Genomic DNA, 23822 nt, shown 5'->3' on the forward strand with positions numbered 1-23822 from the left:
TTTACCTTCTGAAGACTTTCTGAAAGGTTTGCAACCTTGTAGTTTCACCACCATTCTATCTCTCTCACACATGAATAAGGTTCTGTAGATGAAACATTGTGTTTCTCCTTTCTACTTTTCAGCATGGAAATAACCTTTACTTGTTCCTTTACAGCCAACACACTGACGCATCTGGCCAGTCAAATTATTTTGTACTTGGCAGATGACTTTCTGCTGACAATAAACATTATACAATAGGTGGTATGGAGGTCCAGCTTAAAAACTAATTTCCACTTACAGTAACTGCCATTTCTTGACCATCTACAAATTCTGTCTACCTTATAAATTGTGGATATAAATTGAAATTGTAATTGTTACTTAAAATTCTTAACTGAACAAGTCCTGAATAAAAAACATTTTAAAAATTGTACAATTCTGTTACTTTTAAACCAAGATGGCTGTCTGCCAACCTTGATATTTGTGATATTTGTATTCTGAACATTCAATACTCCCTGTGCTAGAACTGTTATGCCCCAGCAAGCCAGAATTTGCAGCTCTCGGCCTCCTTGGCAACCAGCTCCAGTCACATGTAGTGTCAAACACCCCCTAGTGCTGTGAGAACTTGTTTGGAGGAGCTGACATCTGCTTATTAAGTCATCACTTCCAGGTTACTTAACTCTGCTTTGCCTACTGTCAGATGCTCTGTCATTGAGCTTTGTGCTGAGTTTGGGACGTGCTCTTAGCACTAACCACTGATCAGAACTAATAAGGTACTATCTGAATCAGCCTGACTACCTGATCCTGAAATGGAACTGCACAGCCAGATGAATTCCTGTTTGCCCCAGTCTCACTATGTCTTCACAACAACCAACCAGACCAGCAGGACTGTGCAGCTTCCAGATGACATGCTTGGCCACGCAACTCCCTGATCTTCTCTGCTCAGTGGTACCATGCCTTCCCCACCCTATTATGTCAGCAGCCATATCACCCTGCAACTTACAACTGGCAACCCACTGAATCTAAGTAGATGTGAGTCTGGTCAGTTCTTGGATGGGAAACCTCTGGGGAAAAAACTAAGGTTGCTGCTGGAAGAGGTATTAGATGGGCCAGTGAGGGGTGCACATGCTGTGCTCTGTGTGGGTCCTAACGCACAGCTGGCTGCCTCCTCATCTACTCTGACATTTCAAACCACTTTGTTTTAAAAATGGTCAAGGCAGGTCAGTTCCAGGTTTCTGGGGCATCTTCTTTGCACAACAGAATTCAAAGTTTGAAAAACTGCATTCCCACCTCACAAATGACAGTACTGAAAGTGATCAAAACACTTAAAGTCCGAAATGTCAAATTTTCCTTTAGAGTAGCATTTCATAACAGTGACATTTGTCCATCAAAGTTTTAACTTTAGTGAAATGAATTGCATTATTTATCATATTATTATTATTATTATATTTTAATATAATGATAGTGTATTATTTCAGTATAATGGTACTTGATCGAAAGCTGATAAAAAACTGTTAATGTTTTATTGTATTTTTGTGTCAATTTACTGTTGCCTGTCTTAATGTCAGGGCAATCAAAAAACAAGGGAGAGACTAGGAAACAAGGAGTCAATTGGTGAAAAGAGTGCTAAGGAAGACTTGAATGAAAAGGAATAAAAACTTAGGAATGCTGTAGATTTATATATACTGTATATTCTAGTATATATATTGAGCAACTATGAAAAACAAATGCACTAAAACACATATGCACCTCTGCTTACAGACAGTGACTAGCGATAAGTAAGTGCTGCACACAGTCACACAGACCTGCTTCATCAGAGTTGTCAGCGAAGCCACAGTTCAGATGGCCATCACACACACGCTCTGGGTGGAGACAGCGTCCATTGGCACATGAGAACTGTCCAAGTGGACACACAGGGTGAATGGGTGGACAAAACTCCTCATCTGACTGGTCAGGGCAGTCGGGATTCCCATCACAGCGCAAGGATCCTTCAAGGCAATGTCCGTTGGTGCAGAGGAACTCCCCTGGGGCACAAGTGGTGGCACAGAACTCATCGGAGCCATCGCCGCAGTCATCCTCATTGTCGCACAACCAGGGCGCAGGGATACACCGTCCCGTCCCACATTCGAATTCCGACTCTAGGCAGGTGGGGCGTGGGATGCAGGGCTGCCCTTCACAGTGCCAGATTCCTGCCGAACATAAGCTGGGCAGCACAGAGAACAAAGAGAGACATTTTTTCAAACCTTATCTACACAAACAGTAGGTATACAGTGCATGCTAGACCTTTGTTAGCTTTATATACAGAGACTTTGACTGTTACAACTTCTGTATGAGGTGCAGTTTCTCTGAAACATTTTTTTTACTGAAAATGTCTAAAACCTGAAAAGAATAATGCTTAATTTATTCTTTGAAAAAAGATTGACTGTCTTTGTAGGGTTTATAGGGAGCTATTTTGTCAATATTAACCTATAGCATGAGGGGATTTACAGTATGGCAAGTTCCCTGTGTCATTTAGATAACCTCCACAAGTAATTGTAAGCTTCTTTTATGATTCAGGGTTTCAGGATGTTATTCTATGTTACTAAGCATAAGTACAACCTCTGTAAATACAAATTGAGTGTTTAGTGTGTGTGTAAATATGCAGTATACTATAAATACCCACAAAATCCCACAGATCTGCAGTATTTCAATAATTTTGAAAAATTATGTTCAATTACTTTGGACCTTGTACAAGAGTACAGGATTGTGTGCTTTATTTCTCTGCACTCTATACAGAAAATTTAGAGACAAAGATCTTTTTTACTCTATACATTAAATTTAGAGACAAATCACATTTAGCTGTATATGTATTCAATGTAATATTGTGCTATGCCACGTTGATGGAATTACCTTTTATTGAGAGATTGGCAATATTAGTATGAAACATGCTGTGATTCCCAGAAAATAAAATAAACACAGATAATCTATAGTGATTGAGTACTTTTCAGCTGTTATCTCAGTAGGATTGGACCTGGCATTTCAGACTGATTTGCAGCATTATGAGTATTATGAGTATTATGAGACTGCTCTCCAGCTGTTTCCCCAGTAGATGAACACCGTCAATAGGAAGCAACAAACTCATGGATTTGAATTGAATTGTCAGTTAAGCTAGCTTCAGGCTCTCTGTGCAATTTAAATTTTGCAACATCACTGCCTGGAGACAAAGCTAGGGAAAAGAAATATAGTGATTTTGAATATTGCAAAAATTACTCTTTACTCTTCACTCTTTACAAGCCATTACACACATCCACCTTTGAGGGTCAAAATGTTGGTGTTCATTTCATAATTTTAATTATGTGCAACAATGAATGAACAAAAATGTATAGGGTATGTTTCCTGTATGGAGTGCAGTGAAATCAAGCACACAAACCTGTACTCATGAAAAAGGTCTGAAGTAATTGAGGAAGAGCGGTGATGCAGATTCTTTATTTACGACCATGTAACAGACACAGTCTGAATGCAGAACTCTAGTTATATAGCTGCAGTGTAACACATTGATATCTATCTGAAAAAGACAAACTAAGATGTCACACCAAGAAGATTTACTATGTATGAAATAAAATGAAAGTGATGTACTGTTTGCAGGCGAATCTTTGACACACCAGTTCTGGCAGTCCTTGATAATAGTAGCACCTGGGGGATACAAAGACTCCTGCCACTCACATGGGCACTCCAAGGAGGAAATACAGCTGCCATCTGTAGCAGAGACAAAGAACAAGCACATTGCACTCTATGGCAGAAGTCATTAGCTACAACCCTTCAACTTCAGCTTCTAATTCATGTAAGTTAACTAATGAAGCTTTTGAGTCAGAACAGTGCTTTTCTAAAGAAGATATTTTAAAAAAGACCTACTGTATAAAACCTGCTGTACATTAACCAATGATAACTGTATCTGAGAAATACTGGTAAAGATATTTCTGAGCAGGAATATGCAGCTCTATGCCACTCCTGAATTTTCATTCAATGAGAGCTCAAATGATTTAATGGTAAATGTTTGTGTTCCCTACTCTGTACTCAAAGTCCATTTAATCTGGTTGTTAATACTTTACCAGTGACTTTGTCTTGGGCAGTGATTGCAGACATCACCTCTAAATTACATAAACTGTTACTCTATACATTATGCAATTCTTTGGCCTCATTAATTCTGCAGAGTCTCCCAATGGATCACCTTTCCCCAGGAATGTCATTATAATGTTGCAACTGCATACACATTACTAAAAACAGAAGTCAGGTATCCGAACAGATATCGAAGCCAGATATGTTCTTAGACCAGTTTTCACTCCCATTTCTTGGTGATTGTCTACAATCTCTTTGATGGTTATTTTAGAGTTTTTCTTCACAGCTCTAATGATTTTTCTGTCATTGGTTGCTTGTATGACCTGACCTTTGCCGATTATTTATTACTCCAGTAATAAATAGTAATAATATTTTTCAAGGAATTCCATATTGTTGATTTTGTGATGCCCAATCTCTCTACAATGGTCCTAACTGGAAAAGTCTTTGCTCTTATCATCACAATTTCTTTGTTTTCTGTCATAAAAAAACTTTATTGTCTTCATCTTGATTTATGCCTTTTAATTAATTAATTGCTTACACTTATATAGCGCTTTTCTGGACACTCCACTCAAAGCGCGTAACAGGTAATGGGGACTCCCCTCAACCACCACCAATGTGCAGCATCCACCTGGATGATGTGACGGCAGCCATAGTGCACCAGAACACTCACCACACATCAGTTATTAGTGGGGAGGAGAGCAGAGTAATGAAGCCAATTCATAGATGGGGATTATGAGGAGGCCATGATTGATAAGGGCCAACTACTGTCTTTGTAGTGCTAGTGCATAGTGTATTTCAGATATGATTCATGAAGAAGTCTCAGAAATGATCAATTATTTATCATAAATCATATGTTATTTATATTAGCAACTCCAATAGAGTTGATAGACTGAAGCCAAATACAGGTGTATTTGTGTACAGAAGATCAGTGATATTTATCGTTAGTCCTATAGAATCGTTAGTCTATCAATTTATAAAGGTTAACTTTAAATGCTAAATAAATAAAAGACATAATAACTGTGGTAATATGGATCAAATGAGTGAAGAATTGATTCCAATGAATTAATTCCACCTCATTAAGAGTTCAGGCTGGACTGCAAACCAAAACAACATGGCCCCCCAACCCCCTGTAGTCTCACCATGCCAGACAGTGCCGTGTGGGCAGAAACAGCCTTCCAGACAAGAGAGGGCACTGCAGTGTGGGTCAGGGCTTTGTCCCAGACTGCCACAGGTTGGGGTGCAAGCTGGCCCACAGGCCTCGTACACCAGGCCATTATCACACTGCATAGCTGTAGAAAGAGGCAATGACACACAGTCAGTAATTAACTGCATCACCATCCACATAAAGATAAGAGCTTAGGTTTTGGTCTTATGGAGTTTGGCTGGTGTCTTTTGAAATTCAGAGTGTCGTTTCCTCTTGTGAAGGAGGAATGCAGAGTGTTAGTATGCAGACTGGAATGTTAGTACGAAGAACAGTGTGTAAGAGAAAGCTGTTATTGTACACAAGACACCCACGGCAGAGCTCCTGTGATCTCCAGCGGATGTAGATGCCTCTCCGGTTACACTCCTCTGCATAGGCTGCTATGGCTGTACACAGGCACTCACAGTCCCCACCAGAATCGCAACTATGAGATAAGAAGCCCGCAGAAAATACATAGCCAGTTGCACATGACATCAAATTTTGCTACAAATATTTAAAACATTACATTTGAAGAGTAATTCTGTTTTTTATATGATTTTTGCCTTTTAACACTAGGTTCTCTTGCTGTTACTATGCTTTCATTTGGTTTTACCATAGTTGTATACTATACTATACAATACTATAATGTATCATCTCAATGATTCTGCCCTCTAAACATGTGTAAGAGTGAAACATGGAGCTAAAATCTCTACAAACTGAGCAATATTATAAAAAATATGCATGTCACTTTTAAAATCTAAACAATTAAACTGAAAAATTCTCATCTTCACCTTCATGAAATACCATTACTTATATTTCAGTTTCTCTGATGATGTGTTTGCATCATTGCAGGTTTGCTTTTGGTTGCGAAATATTCAAATATGCCTGCAGACTGCAAAGTTTTGCAGAAACAGGAAGGGACGTGAAAATACTTGAGGAAACAGATACAAATATCATTATTGCTACCAAACATCTTCCCCCTCCTAGAAATGTACCCCAGTTGTTACTCACCCACAAGCATCAAAGACACACCAGTCATAGAACTGCTGACATGGCACTTCAGCATGGCAAGGTGAGAACAGCTCTTGGGTGATGATGGCACAGCGCTTCCTTGACCATGTTGCCCGATGTGGGTGTTCCTGATAAAGGAGGGTGCACAATGTTTATGCACAGTGTATGGATTAAAGTTAGTGAAGTTGGAGCAAACACTTAGTATGGTAAGAGTTATGGTTATCTTTAATGTTTTTGGTTTAGAGTAAAGAACTGGAAGATTTTGACTAGGGTGAGATTTGGGGTTAGTGATGGTATAAGAGTAGAGTAAGATTAGGCCTAGGTCATTTATTTATGAGTGCCTTTCATGAAACCCAATATTAAATGATGATTAGCTTATTTGAAAGCCAGGGTAAGGGTAGGGTTTATGATTAGGGTGATGAGTGCCTGTTCTGTATACTCACAATGCAGGGCTCATGGATATTGTGACTTGAGACTTCAGGGCAGGATGGGCTGACTCTCCAAGAGTTCCCGAACAGCTCTGGGGTGGACTCAATGATGCCCTGTCGCGTGGCAAAGTCGTTTTCTGCATCACCGTCAAAATTACCACACAGCCCTGCAACTTGTCCACGAAATTCTGGAGCCAACCGGACATAAACTCGCATGCCTGCACAGGAAAAGAGGGAGGGTTAGAGAAAAATGCAAGCAGTGGACTAGCAAAAAAGGAACATCTGAAGAGAGGCAACATAGAAGAGAGTAAAACAGCGCTCAGAGATGGAGCAGAGGTGCTCAGAACAGGGAAGAGAAAGGAAGACATGTAAATGTGCAGTTAATGTCTTGCATATGTGACGCAATTTTTCTTTTTTGTCCTTTGCAATGTTCTATAAAAAGGTTATATTATTGTCGATATACTGTAATTATAGTTATCTTATTTTTTATAATACATGTTATTGCATTGTTATGCATTTGAGAGAAATCATATGTCTGGACCAGAGATAGAAAGATAGGTAGATAGTGAGCATGAGATGCTCTACACTCATTCTTCACTACGTTCTAAAACATACAGCTTCTCCTGTGGACCTTCTTAGAAAGACTACTCAGAAGGAATGCAGGAAGTCTTCTAGGCATGGTTGTCTGTTCAGATAGGGCTCACTGTGAAACTATGCGTCAGCTTTAACTAGTGGTTCTGTTGTGGGTGTTTGTCCGGTGTCTCTGCAGCTGCCATACCTCCATCCCACAGCACAGTGAGACCCAGTGAGGAGGACAGGGATATAAACAGCCCAGCGTGCTCCAGCCTCAGCCCATTCCCACTGTAGCTCTTAGGCAATGAGACTGGTAAGCCATTGACTGTCACCGACTGGCCTGTAGACGCAAAGTAACAGTGAGACAGGGAAACTCATAAATATAGATAAGATGCACAACTAAGGTACATCTGTAGAGAAAACACAAAACACTCCTCTATGTTTGTATCCATACATCTCGGAAAGGCATTGAAAAAATCCTAATAATCAAGTTTTGTGTCATAAAGGAGATGCAACATAAAGAGAAATGACTACTTGCATTAAAGTGTTGGCAAAGGGAGCATTCTCAGTGCCTCGATGGGGGAGATATTTTTGTCTAGATGTAGGTTAAAGTCTGTGATCACAAGTTTGAGTTTAGGTCATGTCACTAGCAAACTGTGAGCGGGATAAACGCTGCTGGGGATAGGGTGGGATTGGTCAGTTACATGCTACGTACATGCTCTAAAATCATTAAAAACTATGTAGGTTATCCCTCTCAATGTCCTCACATATCTTACCTTGTCATGCTGTTTGAACAACAGAGTAAATGGCAACACAAACATTTTGTGATACTGCACAGTGGTAAAATCTGAACACATCTAAAAAAAAACCTTTATAGTTTCTTTTCTAGAGTCTTTGTCTTTTCCTACTGTAGTGCATCCTCTCCTTTCCTGGTTGGAGCTTTCCGGTGCTAGGGGAACATGGTAAAGAGTTGGAAAAAGGGGGCCCTCATATTTCCATTCTTTATCCCCTCCTGATTCTCCTCTCTCTCCTCTAATGTCTTTCTAGTCCCCCAAGTGCAAACACTCTCCTTTTCCTTTGTCTGGCTTCTACACATCCCCTTCTCCCTCCTCCACTCTCCCCCTTGCCCTTCTCACCTCTCAGCAAGTGTATGACAGTGTTCCCCAACGTCAGGGTGACAGCTTTGGTGCAGGTGACCCCTGTGGTGCCGCAGGGTACATTTTCAGCTGTGAGGATGAAGAGCCCCTGATTATCCTGCACCAGGACATACTCACAGTCGCCCAAGAAGGAAAAGGCGCGCCCATCAAATGACACGTAGTGAGGGTCGCCAGTTGCAATGCACACCCCTGCGCACAAGGACCGCCCACAGTGCCAGTGGCGCTGAGAACACACACTGAGAGATAAGAAGGGAGAGGGAAGGAAGAAACAAGACAGGGAGAGAGGATGAAAGCAATCAAGCAAAGAGGTAATGAAAAAGGGTTTCATCCATTGCATGCGTTATAGAACTTCTTGGTACTGTAGGTGGAGTTCATTCATTTTCGATACTGTGGGTGAAATTTACCACAATGTATTCCTTAAAACACTACTTCTCTGATTTTAACTGTTTTTTTCTTAGCAGGCAGGCTGTACTTCCACTGTTCTGTATACACCAGTGAACATTTCTCCACATTGAAATGGAGGCATGTACTTCTGGGTCTCCATAATGTTAATGTTCTTTGCTATCTTTTTTCCATGCCAATAGAGACCACTTATAAGACCAAAACCAAACTAATATGTGCTGAATATAGTACATTTTCTGTGCAAATGACGGACACATGAAATATTGAGAACCAATTGTTTGTAAAAGGTGCAACAACATGTGTTTTATAAGATGACAGGAAGACTGTAATCATTTGTTGCTCCAGTGTTTTAGTCCCCAAGCAAATTAAGAATTCCATTGTACCAGTACATTCACCGGTTGCATATGGCAATAAAGTTCAAGTTCAAATTCAATTCTTTGTTTCATCTGAGAATTATTTCCATAAAATATAATGTTCCATCTTTCTTGCACCTTTCAATTCAACTCTCACAAAACAGGGAACAACGTTTTTTTTTTAATTCCTTGCTTTGTGTACGACTGCAAGACTTTATGTGTGGAAGATGAGGTCGTGGAGCTCACCAGGTGTTGCAGTCCTTGGTAATGGTGTCATTGGTGTAGAATAGTCTGCCATTGTGATGACAGGGACACTCAGCTGGGGAGACACATTGATCATCCTGCAAATGAACAGACACAACTTTCGGTGAGATACAACAAGCTCATAACAGAGATTCTCAAGCTCTGCAGCCAAATCTCTAGCCAAATTGAAGGCCAACATGGTTTATGAAAGCACAATTTTCAATGTTGCCATCATGTCATTAGCCATTGTTTGCATAATCTAGTTGTCTCTTCTGCTTACTGAGCTTATACTATTTTCATTCAATAAAATCCAGTTTAGGATTAAATACTACTTATTCAATCAGTTATTGCAAATTTCAACAGGGATGGGTTGAGGGTATGAGTGAGAGTAGGAGTACAGGAAGAGAAGGATGACAAAAGTATAACACAGTACACAATAAGGCAAGAGACAGAAGTACAAAGAGGGTAAAAATCAGGATATTTTAGTTAAACTTGAAGGTGATTCTGATGTTATACTTGGCAAAACACATCATGTAAGGAAAATGTTCTGCTTTAATATAAAAAGATAAGAGGGCACGTAAACTTTTCTTTGTAATAACTGTCTTTCTCTGTGGAAATAATGTTTTGCTCTTGCTGGGCACTGACCAGGAACACAGTTCCCTCTGGACAGACACAGCCATGCAGGGGCTCTGTGCAGGGCCCGGGCACGTCCAGACTGGCACAGGTACGCAAACAAGAGTGAGGAGAGAACACCAGGCTCCCGGGACATTCCACCACATCTAGACAGCTGAGCGTGGTGCAGTTCCACACTCCACTCTGGCACACACTGCAAAGAGAGAGAGATGGAAACAGGAAAGATGAGAAGAGTCAATACTATATAGTACTTCAGCACTTCCAAGACAAAATAGAACAGCCAGTGGAAAAATCTAGTCTTCCTGTCACAACCATCTGATTGGTGCCAATGTATTGATCCCAGGAGCTCGTCCAGCTGGGTCCAGCACAGTCTCTCTTTTTGTAGTCCTGTTTGCTTTGATTTAACATATTTAGTGAACATAACTGGGACTTGGCTAATTCCATACAAAAATGTTGATCTTTTTTTTAAGGTGTCTTAAACTATCTGAAATTTTCTATGATGAGACTGGAAAAAGAATTATTATGTTTCATACTTGGTATGTTCATATTTCAAAGGAATTCCTCTGTTAGAGTTGTATTTCTGTTTATTTTTCTGGTACATTCCAAGGAAACTCTACTGAAGTGCTAAGAGTGCACTGTGATCATGTTTGATTAACAGGCAAGAACATAGTTTAAAGCCTAAGCTCACATGACCTGATGGCATCAAGGCATGAATAAAGTACGTTCATGCATGATTAATAGGTAAGAGCTGGAAACATATCCTAGTCAACTGAAATCTATATATTGATGAGAAACTAAATCTTACAAACTTCTTTGAATGTAGACACTCACCTCAGTAAAGGACAAAATGTTACCTTGAGACTGTATTACAACTTTTAAACGTTTAGCAAAAGTACTCTTTTTACTATGGAAATATATTTTTATAGAATATAAGGGGAACACTACACAAAGTCTCCTCTTTAGGAGCTGAACAAAGATTTCTATGTTGGTAGTCTGGTAGTGTTTCCGGTGCTTTTGGACAATTATTTTCTAATAAACGATGTATAGCATTTTTTAGCATTAGTAGTACTTTATATGAAAGTTTTAGGTTAGGCTGGACAGGTATATTAATTCACAACAATTTTGACGATGTTTAAGCACTTTGAGAGAAGAGTGAAAATCTGCACAGTCATCTTTTGAAGGAGAATTTCAAACCACCGAAGGTCACTCGGTCATTGATTAACTTAACGAGTATGCAGAGGTCACTCACAGGCACCACAAAGCAGTCACAATGAAGTATGACAGAGGTTTGCTCAATTGATCTAAAAAAATAATCTGGACCTGATCACGTGAAATACAGGTTCTAAAACCTACATTAGGGGCTTTGGGCTTTCACCATCTGGGGGATCCTTTAGAAATTGATTAGTTACTGGCTACCAAATGGGCTAGATGGAATTATGAGCTTACTTTTTTTGTGACCATTCTTATGTTCATATTTTAGTCATATCTAATACTTTTTGTTTTTACTTTTGAAAAATGTACCATTATCAGAGAAACATTTTATTATTTGGTTGCAGTGACTCAATTTGGCTTAACCCATCTGTCTAGGAACATACTGTACAGTATGCATCACATCTTACCCAGTAGGGACTCCTTGGCCACTGTACTAAAGATTAGTCTTCCAGGGATCTTCATCTTCCAATATCCAATATCATGATATTGGCTGGAATAGTGAGGTCAGATGAATATGAAAGGCTACCCTTGAGCCATATGAATTAATAAATAAATATTTTAAGAAAGTGCTGCATTTTACATGGTAAGCATCATGAGGGAGTACATTGTTGAGTCAGTGTTACGCCCTCTGCAGCTAGAGGGTGCTCCTCCTCTGTCCAGTCTCTCACTGTTCTTTTCCGGTGTTTCTCTATCTCTGGGCCTATATATTTCCGGGTCTTTCAGTCTGCCTTGGCTCAGCATTGATGTTCGGATGTCCTGAAACCCGCCTAGCACCAGGTCGCCCCACGTCCGCTACCTGAGGGCATAGGTTTCTATACGGCATTCCCTGAACAGTTGAGCCTGGGCTAATCCCCATCTTTTGCTCTCCTGCCATTCTATGGTTCTTCCTCTCCGACATCCGTGACAGTCAAGTTACAATATAACAGTGGAAGCTATTTGTTATAGGGTTATTTCATCCTTTCTGTGTATATTAATCTATTCATAGTTGGCAGATCTGCTATTTCTCCCTGTCATATTAGAAAATAATGAACTCAAGTATTTGAAGTAAAGAAGAAATGTTAACTGTTAACATATTAGTTTAAAGACATACAGTACTGTGTTTCAAAACTCATGTCATGGTTTAATTAAGGTTTCTTATCAGGGTTTGTGAACACAGCATTTCAAATAGCCCTTGCAGCAGTCTATAATTATTTCAAAGATTTAGAATGAGTGAGTTCTGGGGGAATGTGTGAATTAAGGCTTCTGGTGTGTTTCTTTTATAGGAAATATTTTCTAATCTCTTTCTAATATCTGGCTACATTGGCATTGCTCTCTTCCACAATTCATTTGGAATCTCTAGGCAAGATTCCCATCATCTGCTGGTTTCGAGTTTGAATAACAGAGACCATTACTTCACCTGGGGGTTGCATGTCAAATATTCCAGCTAGAGTACATGCCACTGAACTGCCTCAGGGACTTGAAGCTGCCACGTGGTAAAGAAATGCAATGAAATCAACCTATCCCGGGGACACAGGAGACAGGCCATAGGGTGATTTCATCAGAGCTCTCATACCACCTCCCTCAGCCGCCTGCGGACAGATTCACCAAGATGTAAGGCTTCTGACTGATCCGTTATCATGTCACAGTGTAAGCTGCATTGAACTCTGGAAACATTTGAGGAATAAACTGAAGATACAGTACTGTATGTACAGTACCCTTAACCTCAGAATGCTAGAGAAGTTAGGTTAAAATGATGCATGGTTAAAAATGTTTCTGCTTGCAAGCCACCGGCAAAGCTTAAAGGACAGCAAAGGATAGAATATAAAGCATTTTAAGTATTTTCTTTATATGATTTTCTTTCTGTTTTATTTTTGTACATAGTGTAAGTATTGTTTGAAACTTGAGGCTGAACAATTGTGCAAACCTTATTTTATTTAATTGCTTTTATATAGTACAGTAGCATCTCATCCCAAATGAACCTGGCGCTTTATAGAAGGTGGAACCACTTCATCACCTCATGGTGATGCATGACAGCCACTCTGCTTATGGCAGCCCCACCACAGAGCAGCCCAGAAAAATGGGAAACTGCTTTACCAACTGAAATAAAAGAAAGATTAAGAAGATTGCACAAGCCCAGAACAATACAGTCTGAACTCCAGGATTAATACCCTTACTTTTCTGAACAATTGCAGAGGGTTCTTAACAACCAAGTAACCACACCTTGGTTTAACATTTCATCCAAGGACAACTCCTGCATCTCAGTGTCCCCGAGAATCCACACTTTGGTTTAGAGATTCTGGTGCAGAGGGAACAGCACTACCTATTAATCAACCAACACCAATAAGAGCAGCAACTTGGGGTTTCTAGGTTGTCTCATTCCAGTACTTAGCAGGCACATATTTGCTTGGTTCTGAGATCTGACAAGATCCGGCTACAGTATATTAAAGCAGTTGTCTGCATGAGAAGACTTTTGTTGAAACAAATTCTTTTTTTTATGTTTTTGTTTTCCCTATTTTCTCTACTACGTTTAGTAGTAAGGAAAGAATGTAGTAAGGAAAGAATGCTAATGGGCAGAAATGATTAAATGTAACAAGAAACATGAAACATGATGTAGACTGTATGCCTGAAACTCTTAAGGAATAGTCTTATTTCTTTTTATAGAGCCCTGATATCTACTACTGTATACTGAAATCAGATAAGGGATTTTCTACAGAAAATTGTTTTTCACTAACATTTACTTAAATGCTAAATGGTTTCCACTTTTTTTCTGTCTCCAATTGTTAAAAAGTATACATTTTAATTGAAAAAGTACCTTTCAAAAACTACAATTTTTTCTCCTGTCAGATCAACACCTTTAAATTATTTCAATTCATTACTTCTCAGGAGTAAAACAAAAACTTTTGAAACTCATTTGGCTTGCGTCAATATTCAGTGATTTATATACACTACCTTTCCAACTCTGAACATGATTTATAAAGGAAATCATTAGAAAGTATTTCAGCTTTACACCTACTGTACATTATATCAAGATGAAACTTCAGATTGAGTGAGGTACAGAAATGTGTGACACCTGTTTGACTTCTCTGCTCACCTCTCATCTTTCATGTCTGAGAATTCTCTTCATGTCCAGAAATTCCAGACTTTTCCTTAAGGAGACATTCAAATCCATTCTTCTGTGCTTAGTTACTCAATAACTTTTTGGTCCTAACATCTCATCAAGGTCTTTTTAAAGAATTCTGATTAAATTATTTTTGTTATCTTTGGTAGTTTTTTTTGTTTTCCCTATTTTCTCTACTACTTTTAACTTCTGTTTGACTTCTTGACTTGCTTATCAACCTGAATTGGTTTAAAATTGTCAAATCATTTCAAGGTCAGGAGCACCTGTTTTAAGTCTTCAAGATGGTTTAATGTGACTTCTAAGACTTTCTAAGACATTAAGAAATTCATCCACATTTCCACAACATCCACAACATGTACCACAATGGAGTACAGTATATCCCCAGTATCCCCAACTCTGCCGTCTGTTGTGTGGTGCTGGGCACTTTGTGTATGTGATTCTTTGGCCAGTATGTGTTTTCCATTTCACTTACCAGGTGTTGCATCTTTTTTGGATGGTACTGCCTGGCTGGTATACCAAGTCTCCTTCTACACAAGGACACATGGTTGTTGGCACACACTGCCCTGCTTCGTCCTCTGCCAGGCCAGGGGAGCAGTTACACCCAGGCACACAGCTCTCCTCTGCTGGGCACCCCTGGCTGAGACGCAAGTCAGCACATGAGCCCTGACATGGCCGACCACACTCCTGATATACCTGGCCTCCACTGCACTGCATCGCTGTGGGGGAACAAAGGAGAAATGCTGAGCTGTGGGCATCCGTGTGGCTGGACACTACTCACAGTCAGAGAGCCAAGCTCTGTCATGTAGTACCTGCTCCTTACTTCCTTCCTGTATAAAAATGTATTGGTATCCCCATCAGATTTACAGAAGGACAGATTTACCATCTGTGCAGGCATATATTTCACTATTCTTTTTATAAATACTGTACATAAATCTTTAAAATCCCCCCAAAACACATGGCATTCTAACAATGGATAAAGTTCAGGGGCCATGTCTGTGTGTGTTAGACAGTCATATAATTGACTTCTTAAGTTAAATAAAGGCATGTATGAGTAGAACATTTTAATACTGTATGTACTACTTTAGACACACTATAAAAATACTGCTTTGAACATTACATCAAAGTTGTAGACTGTGTGTCAAGCTTGAGAGAAAATCCAAATGAAACTCAGGGTTTCAGAGAGTTGTCAACTTCACTAAATCTGGCCAGTTGATTAGAATAAAACAGGAACCAACTAAAATCTGACAAGAGCTTGAGGCTTAATTTTTGGGGGGATTTACAGTATTCATTATCACAGTATATAAGCCTAGTACAGATGGCTGACTTTAACCCCATGGAAATTTATTTGGGGATTTTTCTTGTAATATAGTCATCTCTGCAGGTGACTCACTCAGTGCTCAGACACTCACGGCAGTAGGTCTGGTTCCTCCAGTTCACCGGTGCCCCCTCCTGGGCACAGTGGCGAGCGTAGGCAGTAAGGACAGTGCATTGGCACTGCCTAGGAGGGGTGCAGCCACACACTTCATACAGACAGAGGCGGTGATAGGGCTCGCGATCCACTAGGTCGTGACATGGCTGCAGACAAATAAGACAAATAAAACACAGACATTTCCACAGTTTTAATACCCTACTCTCATACTCACTCTGACACCTTTTCAAACAAAAGCATATACTATTAAGCCACAAAGCTTTAACGTTTTGCCCAAAGAAATGAAAAGCTTCTTTCCCCAGTCCACGTAGCACATATGCCAAATGAGCCCTCCTTCATTGGAAACATGAAGCCTATGTTTAAAAAAACAAACAATATTCTGAATCCATTGTTAATTAAATTGAAAATTGTAAAATCAAGAGCAAACTTCTAATGTAGCTATTGTTAATACCATACTTTAACATAATTTATTATCATCCAGCCTTCTCTCCATTTTACATGATGATACTAGATTGTTCAACTTTAATATTCTAGTTTAATAATCTTCTGTATACAGTACCAGCTAATTCTATCACAGCACCAGAGAGTTAAAGTACTTCCACAGCCTGACCTCATAATAAGAGGTTTTAACACAGGCTTGCATTGCTCTAGAGTAACAGGCTCATGCAGACACCTAGGATTTCCATTCACCTGGAACACAGAGCTGTGAACGACAGCACACACTTCCTCTGCGTGCTGGCGCCTCTGCGTGTAGGTACTGCAGGGATCGAGGGGATGACCACGGCTTGGGGGGCAGTGCAGACCAGTGCTGAACTTGGCAGCGAAGGCGGCGGCACTGGTCTCCACATCCCCCTCGGGAGTGGTGAAGTCATCCTGCTGGCTCCACGTGAAGGTCCCGCATAGTCCTCGAACCTGAGACAGCAACGCGAACACTGTCAGACTGCCCCAATTGCAATTGTTTCAATTGCAATTGAAACAGAAGCAACACCAGCTATGCACTAATTGGATGACTGTCCGGCTTCCTGGGATGTATGATTTAACTCGATTGATTGGAAAGGTTTCAAGCTTTATTTTAACATTTTTACACAGAAATTTGGGATGAAATTTGGGATGTTAAAAATTGTGCATACAGAAAAGCAAATAATGCTTTCAATGATGGAAAAGATGGACAATTATAATGTTACAGACAACTCCTGGTCTGTCAGTTTGCTTTACAGTATTTATATAGATTTTCTATTCATTTTTTAAATTTCCAGGAATACTATTCATGACAATGAATTTAACCATCAGTGGGTTTTATCTGAACATTTACATTTATATTAGAGAATAATGAATCATTATGTGTTTTGTTCTAGAATCTTTGTGTTTAAAATGCATGTGAATTTCCCATAGATGATGCAGACATGGCATTTCTAGTGATGGAAGCTAAAAACATGCAATTTTATATTTTAGGTGGTACAGAGAGTACAGAGACAGAGGTACAGAGAGTTCTGAGATGAAATAACTGAAATGAACTCTAGGCACACATCAGATCTATCCAACGGTGATTCCCGATCAAATGACTTCACCTACCAGGTTTAGCAATCTGTGCAAAAATGGGTCACTAATTTTTATAGAACAAGTAAAGATTTGTTCCATGCTGAGAAGAAAGGAAACATGACGTTTTGGCTGTAGAGCCTTCTTCGGGGATGAGAAAGAGAGGAAAGTCAACAGTTGATTTAGCATGGGAGAATAAAAGCCAGGAGTGAAGAGGGGTGGAAACAACCCTGACATGTTCTCTCCAGTGGTCTCCCAGTCCCCTTCCTGTTTCTCCAGTGTAGGTAGCTAGGAGACCGGGAGACCGCTTCAGAGAACAGGTCAGTGCTGGGAGGATCAAAGATTTCTCCAATCCCATAGTTTCTCATTTCAACTCTAGCAGCCATGATCACACTGATCCCTCTGTCTGCGTTCTCAAAGAAGGGTTTCTCAACTCCTATCGCAGAAAGACATCCAAAACACAAATTATCCTGGAACTAGGATCACACCTTCTGGCTTCTCTCAACAACAGACTTGTTTCCTTCTAATCCTCTCTATTCATTTGGAGATTTCTACTTCACACCTCTCTTTACCTCTTTCGACTTCGCATCACCTGAGTGCCCACTCTGCATCCCTCCCGCTCCCACCTCCTCTTCACTCCCGGCTTTTGTTCTCCTATGCTACAGTATATCAGCTGTTGACTTCCCTCTCTTTCTCACACCTGAAGAAGGCACCACAGCTGAAACAGTGTCTATTTTTGTCTCCTTTCAGCATGGAATAAACCTTTACTTGTCCCTTTGCAGTCTATGCATGCTGATGTGGCTACCTACTTGAACATATTAATTTCTGTGTTATTACAATAACAACATTGAACATTCTGGATTTATATTGAACATTTATTTAAGTTTGTGGGGAACATATGTTTAACATAGGATTATTCTTATTCTTATTGGTTGTTGTTATTGCTACAGTATAAAGTTGCGATGCTTATAAGTGAAAAGAAACTGCATTGACTGCATTTGTATCATTATCATTTCTATTTCATTAAGAGTCAACTACTATGCCAGTGTAAATTCCTAGGATTTTAACAAAAAAAATGTAGGAATTAGCTCTTACTGTAAATATCGCATTGAGAAAACCTATTTTCCACATATGAGCACCAGTGCTTTCAGCATTGATGAAGAGACCCATGAGTTTCAAATGCAGTCTGACTGAGTAAACATCCATTTTTGGTGATCTGAGTTCTAATTATTTTTGTTCTCTTGTGTGTCTTACCTTATGTGCAAAACCGGGCTGCAGTGTTATGAGGGCCAAGGGCCCCTCCAGGCTCCAAAGTAGATGAGCTCCAAATGACTGGATCAGCAGGAAGGAGGAAGAGGCTCGAATCACTGATAAATCCCCTGTCACTGCAGGCAGGGTCTCCCGCTGGCCATTTACCATCACCTCACCTGGAGACACACGGAAACAGTGTTGGCACACTGGCATTCCACAGTACAGACAGCTAATGACAAACCCTTCTAGTTGCTTATGGTATATATCTAAGTATTAATTTACACCTCCTAACAAGGAATGTCGTCTGTAAAATAAAGGTACTTCTATGCAGAGAATTTCCTGGGTATGAATATTAATTAATTATTCATCCAATCACAACAGCCAGACCACAGAGCCAGAACTGTGCATTCATTCTAAGATTAGTAGATATGTCTGTGAGAGAGGTCAAAATTAGATTTGATCAACCCTAATATCGGTGAAACAGCTTCTTGCTCACTTTGACACCAGGTGCTAAAAAATGAGCACTGAGCACTGCTCATTAATATGCTTACACACAGTCCATTACATCCTGAAATGTATGATCTTGCCCTTTGAAAATATGAGGTTGTATTCTGACATCTTCTGAGTAGAGTAGTACAGTAGAGGAGTTAATTGCCATATCTACACCTACATTGGAATTCTTAATTGCGCTGTTCTCTCAGGACATACACAGTACAACAGACAACACCACACAATGTAAACGACAGGAACAATAAATATGTTGTGGAAAAATAATGAGTAGTAGTAATGAGACCAAAAAACAACATCATGTTAAACCATGCAAAAAGTGCTTTGTGCAGATGTATTTAGGCACTGGATTTAGCTGTTGAGGATGCGTACTGCAGTGGGATAGAAGCTGTTCTTAAGTCTAGTGCAGTACCACTTGCCAGAGGTTAAGGGGGAGAACAGTTTGTGGCCGAGCTGGTTGGGATCCTGAATGATGGATTGGTCTTTATTGCGGATGGTATGGATCTCACCGAATGATGGTAAATCATATCCTATAATCCTCTGTGCCGTTGCCACAAACCTTTGTCGTGCATCTCTGTCATGCATGGTAGTACTGCTGTACCACACAGTGATGCCCCTAGTGAGGATACTTTCTATGTTGGTGGAGTAAAAGTTCAGGAGGGACTGCTTCCCAATGCCATATTTCTTTAAGCACAGCAGTAAGCAAACAAGCGCTGTTGTCTCTTTTTCAGACTGGCTACAGTGTTGTGAGACCAAGTCGGCAGGCCGAGGAACCTGAAGCAGCTGACAGTTTCCACTGCTATGCCAACAATGCTGATTGGGGCGTCCCTCCCTCTATATCTCGAGTTCCACAATTAGTTCTTTTGTCTTGTTGACATTTAAGGCCAGATTGCTGTCAAGGCATCATCTTGTATGATGCTTCAGCTCACTCCTGTATGCAGACTTATTTCTGTTGTTGATCAGCCCAATAATAATGGTGTCATCTGCAAACTTAATTATGTGGTTGCTGCTGTAACTGGCTATACAGTCATACTGTAGGTGAACAAGAAGTATAGCCTAGGAATGAGACAGCAGTCTTGCGGTACTCCAATGTTTAAGATCACTGTAGAGGAGATATTGTTATGAATTTTCACCAACTGAGATGTGCCTGTCAGGAAATCCAGTATCCATTTGCAGATAGAGTTTCAATAAGCCCAATTCCTGTATCAGTACCTGTATCAGTGATTGTGTTTGAATAAACAGTTTGGCGAGAACAATATTCTCCTGAAAATTTGCTAGTGAATTCGGTAGTGTAAATCTCTTGAGAACAAATTTTGGAAGGACTGAGGAAATCCTTCACAGGTAGCATTCAACAAATAACATCACTACCTTTCTAGAAATCATTTTTGCATTCAAATTCAAAGGGGAAATGTAAGAAAAAAAGGTCTGAAATTCACGTTATGTTACCAAAATAAACTATAACCTTTATTTTTAGGCTACAGTATGTTTTCTCTTGTTACAATATGTTGATTAATCGAGATGATCAATATATTTGTTTACGGCACATGTTGATGTCATCATGAACCTTCTGCCAGTAAATCTTTGGTGTAGCTTGAACACATTTGTTTTTCAAAGTGCACACACTCAGATTGTTCTTTCTTCAGCCTATAACAGAACTTTCAATGCTCTGTTAAGGAAAGCATTTACCAGAATTTCACAAGAATGAATCAGGCACTCAAGTTTGAACCCAAAAGATCAAGCAAAATTTTCCACTAGGGCCTGGCATATTGTGACAAAGACAGAGCAAAGATTCTTTGGTCTGAGTCCATGTGACATGGAGTGTGCAGATTTTCAGAAAGCTTTCGATAAAGTTTCTGATAAAAGATTCATTCACAGATTGGAGATGGAAGGCTTTCAAAATAATGAATAATTTGGTTTAATAACTAGTTAATAGATAGAAAACAAATGGTACTAATGAGGGCTGACAGCTCAAAATAGGCAGTTGTGATTAATTCAATAAAGTACCACAGGGACCTGTATTAAGATCTCATCTAAGTTTACAGTAGTTTACGAAGTCAAAATGTTGTGACTTTCTTTTCAGCATGGAATAAACCTTTACCTATTCCTTTAGGTTTACAGTATATCACTGTTTTAGATTCTGAGATAGATACAGTTCTTTGCAAATCCGTTAAGAAAATGATAAAGTCTGTTTAACACATTCTCTAACAAAACTTAAGTAAGACAATGTAAAAGAAAAACATTAGGCCAATATTAAGACAAGACAGCAGAGTGTGTGGGATACATGGAAACAAGAAAAAGGAACAAAGAGGTTTTATGAGGACAGTGAGAGAGTGAGATATGGAGAAGGAGAGTGGGGTGGACGCCAGCGATCAGTGTACCTGTATCAGTGACTTTGACAGTGGTCCTGTGAGCACTGACAGTAATCTCCTTCAGACAAATCTGGGCTCCTCCCCTTGCACACTCCCCGCTCTCCATTGTTACCACCAGCTTGCTGTCAACAAAGTCCTGCATGGATACACATGTCAGTTGACAATCGGTCTATCCATATTAAAGTGACTGACAGATTAATGGGCACTGGTTAACAGGGGAAACATCTGCTTTTATCCTAAAATCCCAAATTAATAATTGTACAGTATTTACTATATTTACTGTACTAACTGGTGTTTTTTGTCTTGGTAACACGGACTATACGTCCTGCTTGGTTGCAGGCAGCATGCAATAGTCAGAACATTTGTAGACAGGTGCCACCCTGTTCTGTTCTTTGGCAAGCAATTTCCTGTCTTTCAGCAAAATCATTGCCAAATCATTCTTTGGATGCCACCTTGGACAAAACATTCACTCAAAGTAAAATGAGCAATGAAAGAGCAATGTTCTCATCTTTAGTTAACTGGGCATTTTGAAACCTTAAGAGAGCACACAAACTAAAAAGTCGATATCATTTTGCAGCAACTGGTTACATCAGCTAAAGGCTAACGTATTACATTTTTATTGCGTAAATATTTGTGTAGATGCAAAATATAAATGCCACAAATATTTTGAGACTCCATTTTAAGTCATTTAGAAAAAATGGCATGTACAGTATATTGTGATAAACTCTCTCTCCATTTCATGTCATAAACTCTGGACATTGCCATATTTGTAGAAACAGCAAGTGTTGACCATGGACTTTAGCTCACAGAACTCACGTTGTCCTCTAACACTTACAGTCCTGCTTTTACTATACATTCTGTTGAATAGCACTGATCATGCCTTATGGAACCTGGGTGTAGCCCTTTCTGTATGCACAATCTTCCCCTTAATGCGCCTCAGAGTTCCACTGTAAATATAGAAACACTGATGCTGTTTGATGAAAACGTGGTTTAATTTTTCTAGTGTGTGTGTTTTAGCACCCTGTGGTGTGCTAAAACAAGGGGAGAGACTACCTGACATTTGTAGTTGCAAAAACATTCTGTTATTTAGTCACTTAAAATACTGTAATTAACCACATCCAATAATCTAATAAATAACCACCAAGTGTCTCAATTTATAAATAATGGAGGTATTTGATGGCCTCTAGTGGCATTTTGGCTGCTAAAACCATCTCTTTTAAGACTGCAACAACATAACCAACGTTCAGCAGGTTCAGTGTATAACATGCACATTATTGTAACCAACACAGAAAATCAGTACAGCAGATTCCCAGATTGGAATATAAAGAAATAATGTTGTACTTTCTAACCCTAAAAAGATTAATACAATTCTAAAACTTTTATTCAAATTTCTACACTTCTGAAACTGACATAGAGTTGGTCAAAAACTGAATTCTAAATTCACTGAATTAACTGAGTTGTAAGATAATTTTATAAAAGATTTAGACAGTTGTACGATTTATTTAGAAACATATCTAGTCTCCTGTTTTAAATATCTTTTCCCCCTGAATTCTTCCTAGTAGTGTGGGAACAGGTCACCCCTTTAATACTAAAACAAAAGATTGATTGTGAGCACTCTCTTTTCAGAGATCAATAATCAATTTAAATTACAGCTCTTCTTAAGAAAAGGTTAACATCCATTAGGATGATCTATATACTGACATCTTTATTAACCTCAGGCATAAAACTATTTGCAAAGAAGTGGCTGCAGAAATACAGGTTTCTCATAAAACATTATGATCAAAAACTTCTTCTTGAATTGTTTCTGATTCCTTACATATTCTGAATTCAGCCTATTACCAGGTACAGTAGTTTCTATTACAGAGTTGTTTAAATGCAGATAAGATATTTACTATCCTGGAATGCAAATATGGACTGCTCTCAAATGCTTTGGTTTTGACCATTCCTCCATCCTTGATCCTTAAAGGTGATTCTTACAGTATCTTATACAGCAGCTCTACTGCTTGTGTTCAGACTGCTCAGTGATATTCCACTGCAGAGGCAGAGACACTCAACTGGACTACAAACTATCACCATTTCACATACAGGGGCTTCAGATGTTAAATTTCTAATAATACTTGTTGATGTCCTCCCATTTCTTTCTGATATTTCTATTTCCATTCACCATGTCTTAATTTTATATTGTAACTTCAATACATTCTCTTGAGTGCTTAAAACCAAACATATATGTCTTTGAATCGCGTCACTTGTTCAAGTTTGCTTTGACCCCATATTTCTATGAAGTCTCAGGGTTTTTTGAGTATTGAGGTCTCGCTTAATTCTTATTAGTTTCATAAAGGGTATAGATGTGGATCTAAAGAGTTAGATGCT

The 23822-nt window shown here is 39.4% G+C and overlaps 1 protein-coding gene across 1 annotated transcript in view; it reads right to left on the reverse strand.

The window, feature by feature from the left end:
- The window catches only part of sspo (SCO-spondin), a 132524-nt gene that overhangs the window by 91344 nt on the left and 17358 nt on the right, over positions 1 to 23822 (reverse strand). The window contains exons 14-28 of the mRNA XM_015354311.2: positions 21462 to 21588; positions 18580 to 18752; positions 16480 to 16701; positions 15770 to 15935; positions 14833 to 15076; positions 10064 to 10244; positions 9422 to 9516; positions 8400 to 8656; positions 7469 to 7603; positions 6706 to 6908; positions 6263 to 6390; positions 5587 to 5696; positions 5211 to 5360; positions 3618 to 3711; positions 1782 to 2179 (exon numbers count right to left, since the gene is read on the reverse strand). Of these exons, the coding sequence (XP_015209797.2) occupies positions 1782 to 2179; positions 3618 to 3711; positions 5211 to 5360; positions 5587 to 5696; positions 6263 to 6390; positions 6706 to 6908; positions 7469 to 7603; positions 8400 to 8656; positions 9422 to 9516; positions 10064 to 10244; positions 14833 to 15076; positions 15770 to 15935; positions 16480 to 16701; positions 18580 to 18752; positions 21462 to 21588 (2683 nt within the window). The remainder of the gene's footprint in view (positions 1 to 1781; positions 2180 to 3617; positions 3712 to 5210; positions 5361 to 5586; positions 5697 to 6262; positions 6391 to 6705; positions 6909 to 7468; positions 7604 to 8399; positions 8657 to 9421; positions 9517 to 10063; positions 10245 to 14832; positions 15077 to 15769; positions 15936 to 16479; positions 16702 to 18579; positions 18753 to 21461; positions 21589 to 23822) is intronic.

This window comes from Lepisosteus oculatus, chromosome 6 (assembly GCF_040954835.1).
Source record: "Lepisosteus oculatus isolate fLepOcu1 chromosome 6, fLepOcu1.hap2, whole genome shotgun sequence".
NCBI classification, from domain to species: Eukaryota; Metazoa; Chordata; class Actinopteri; order Semionotiformes; family Lepisosteidae; genus Lepisosteus; species Lepisosteus oculatus.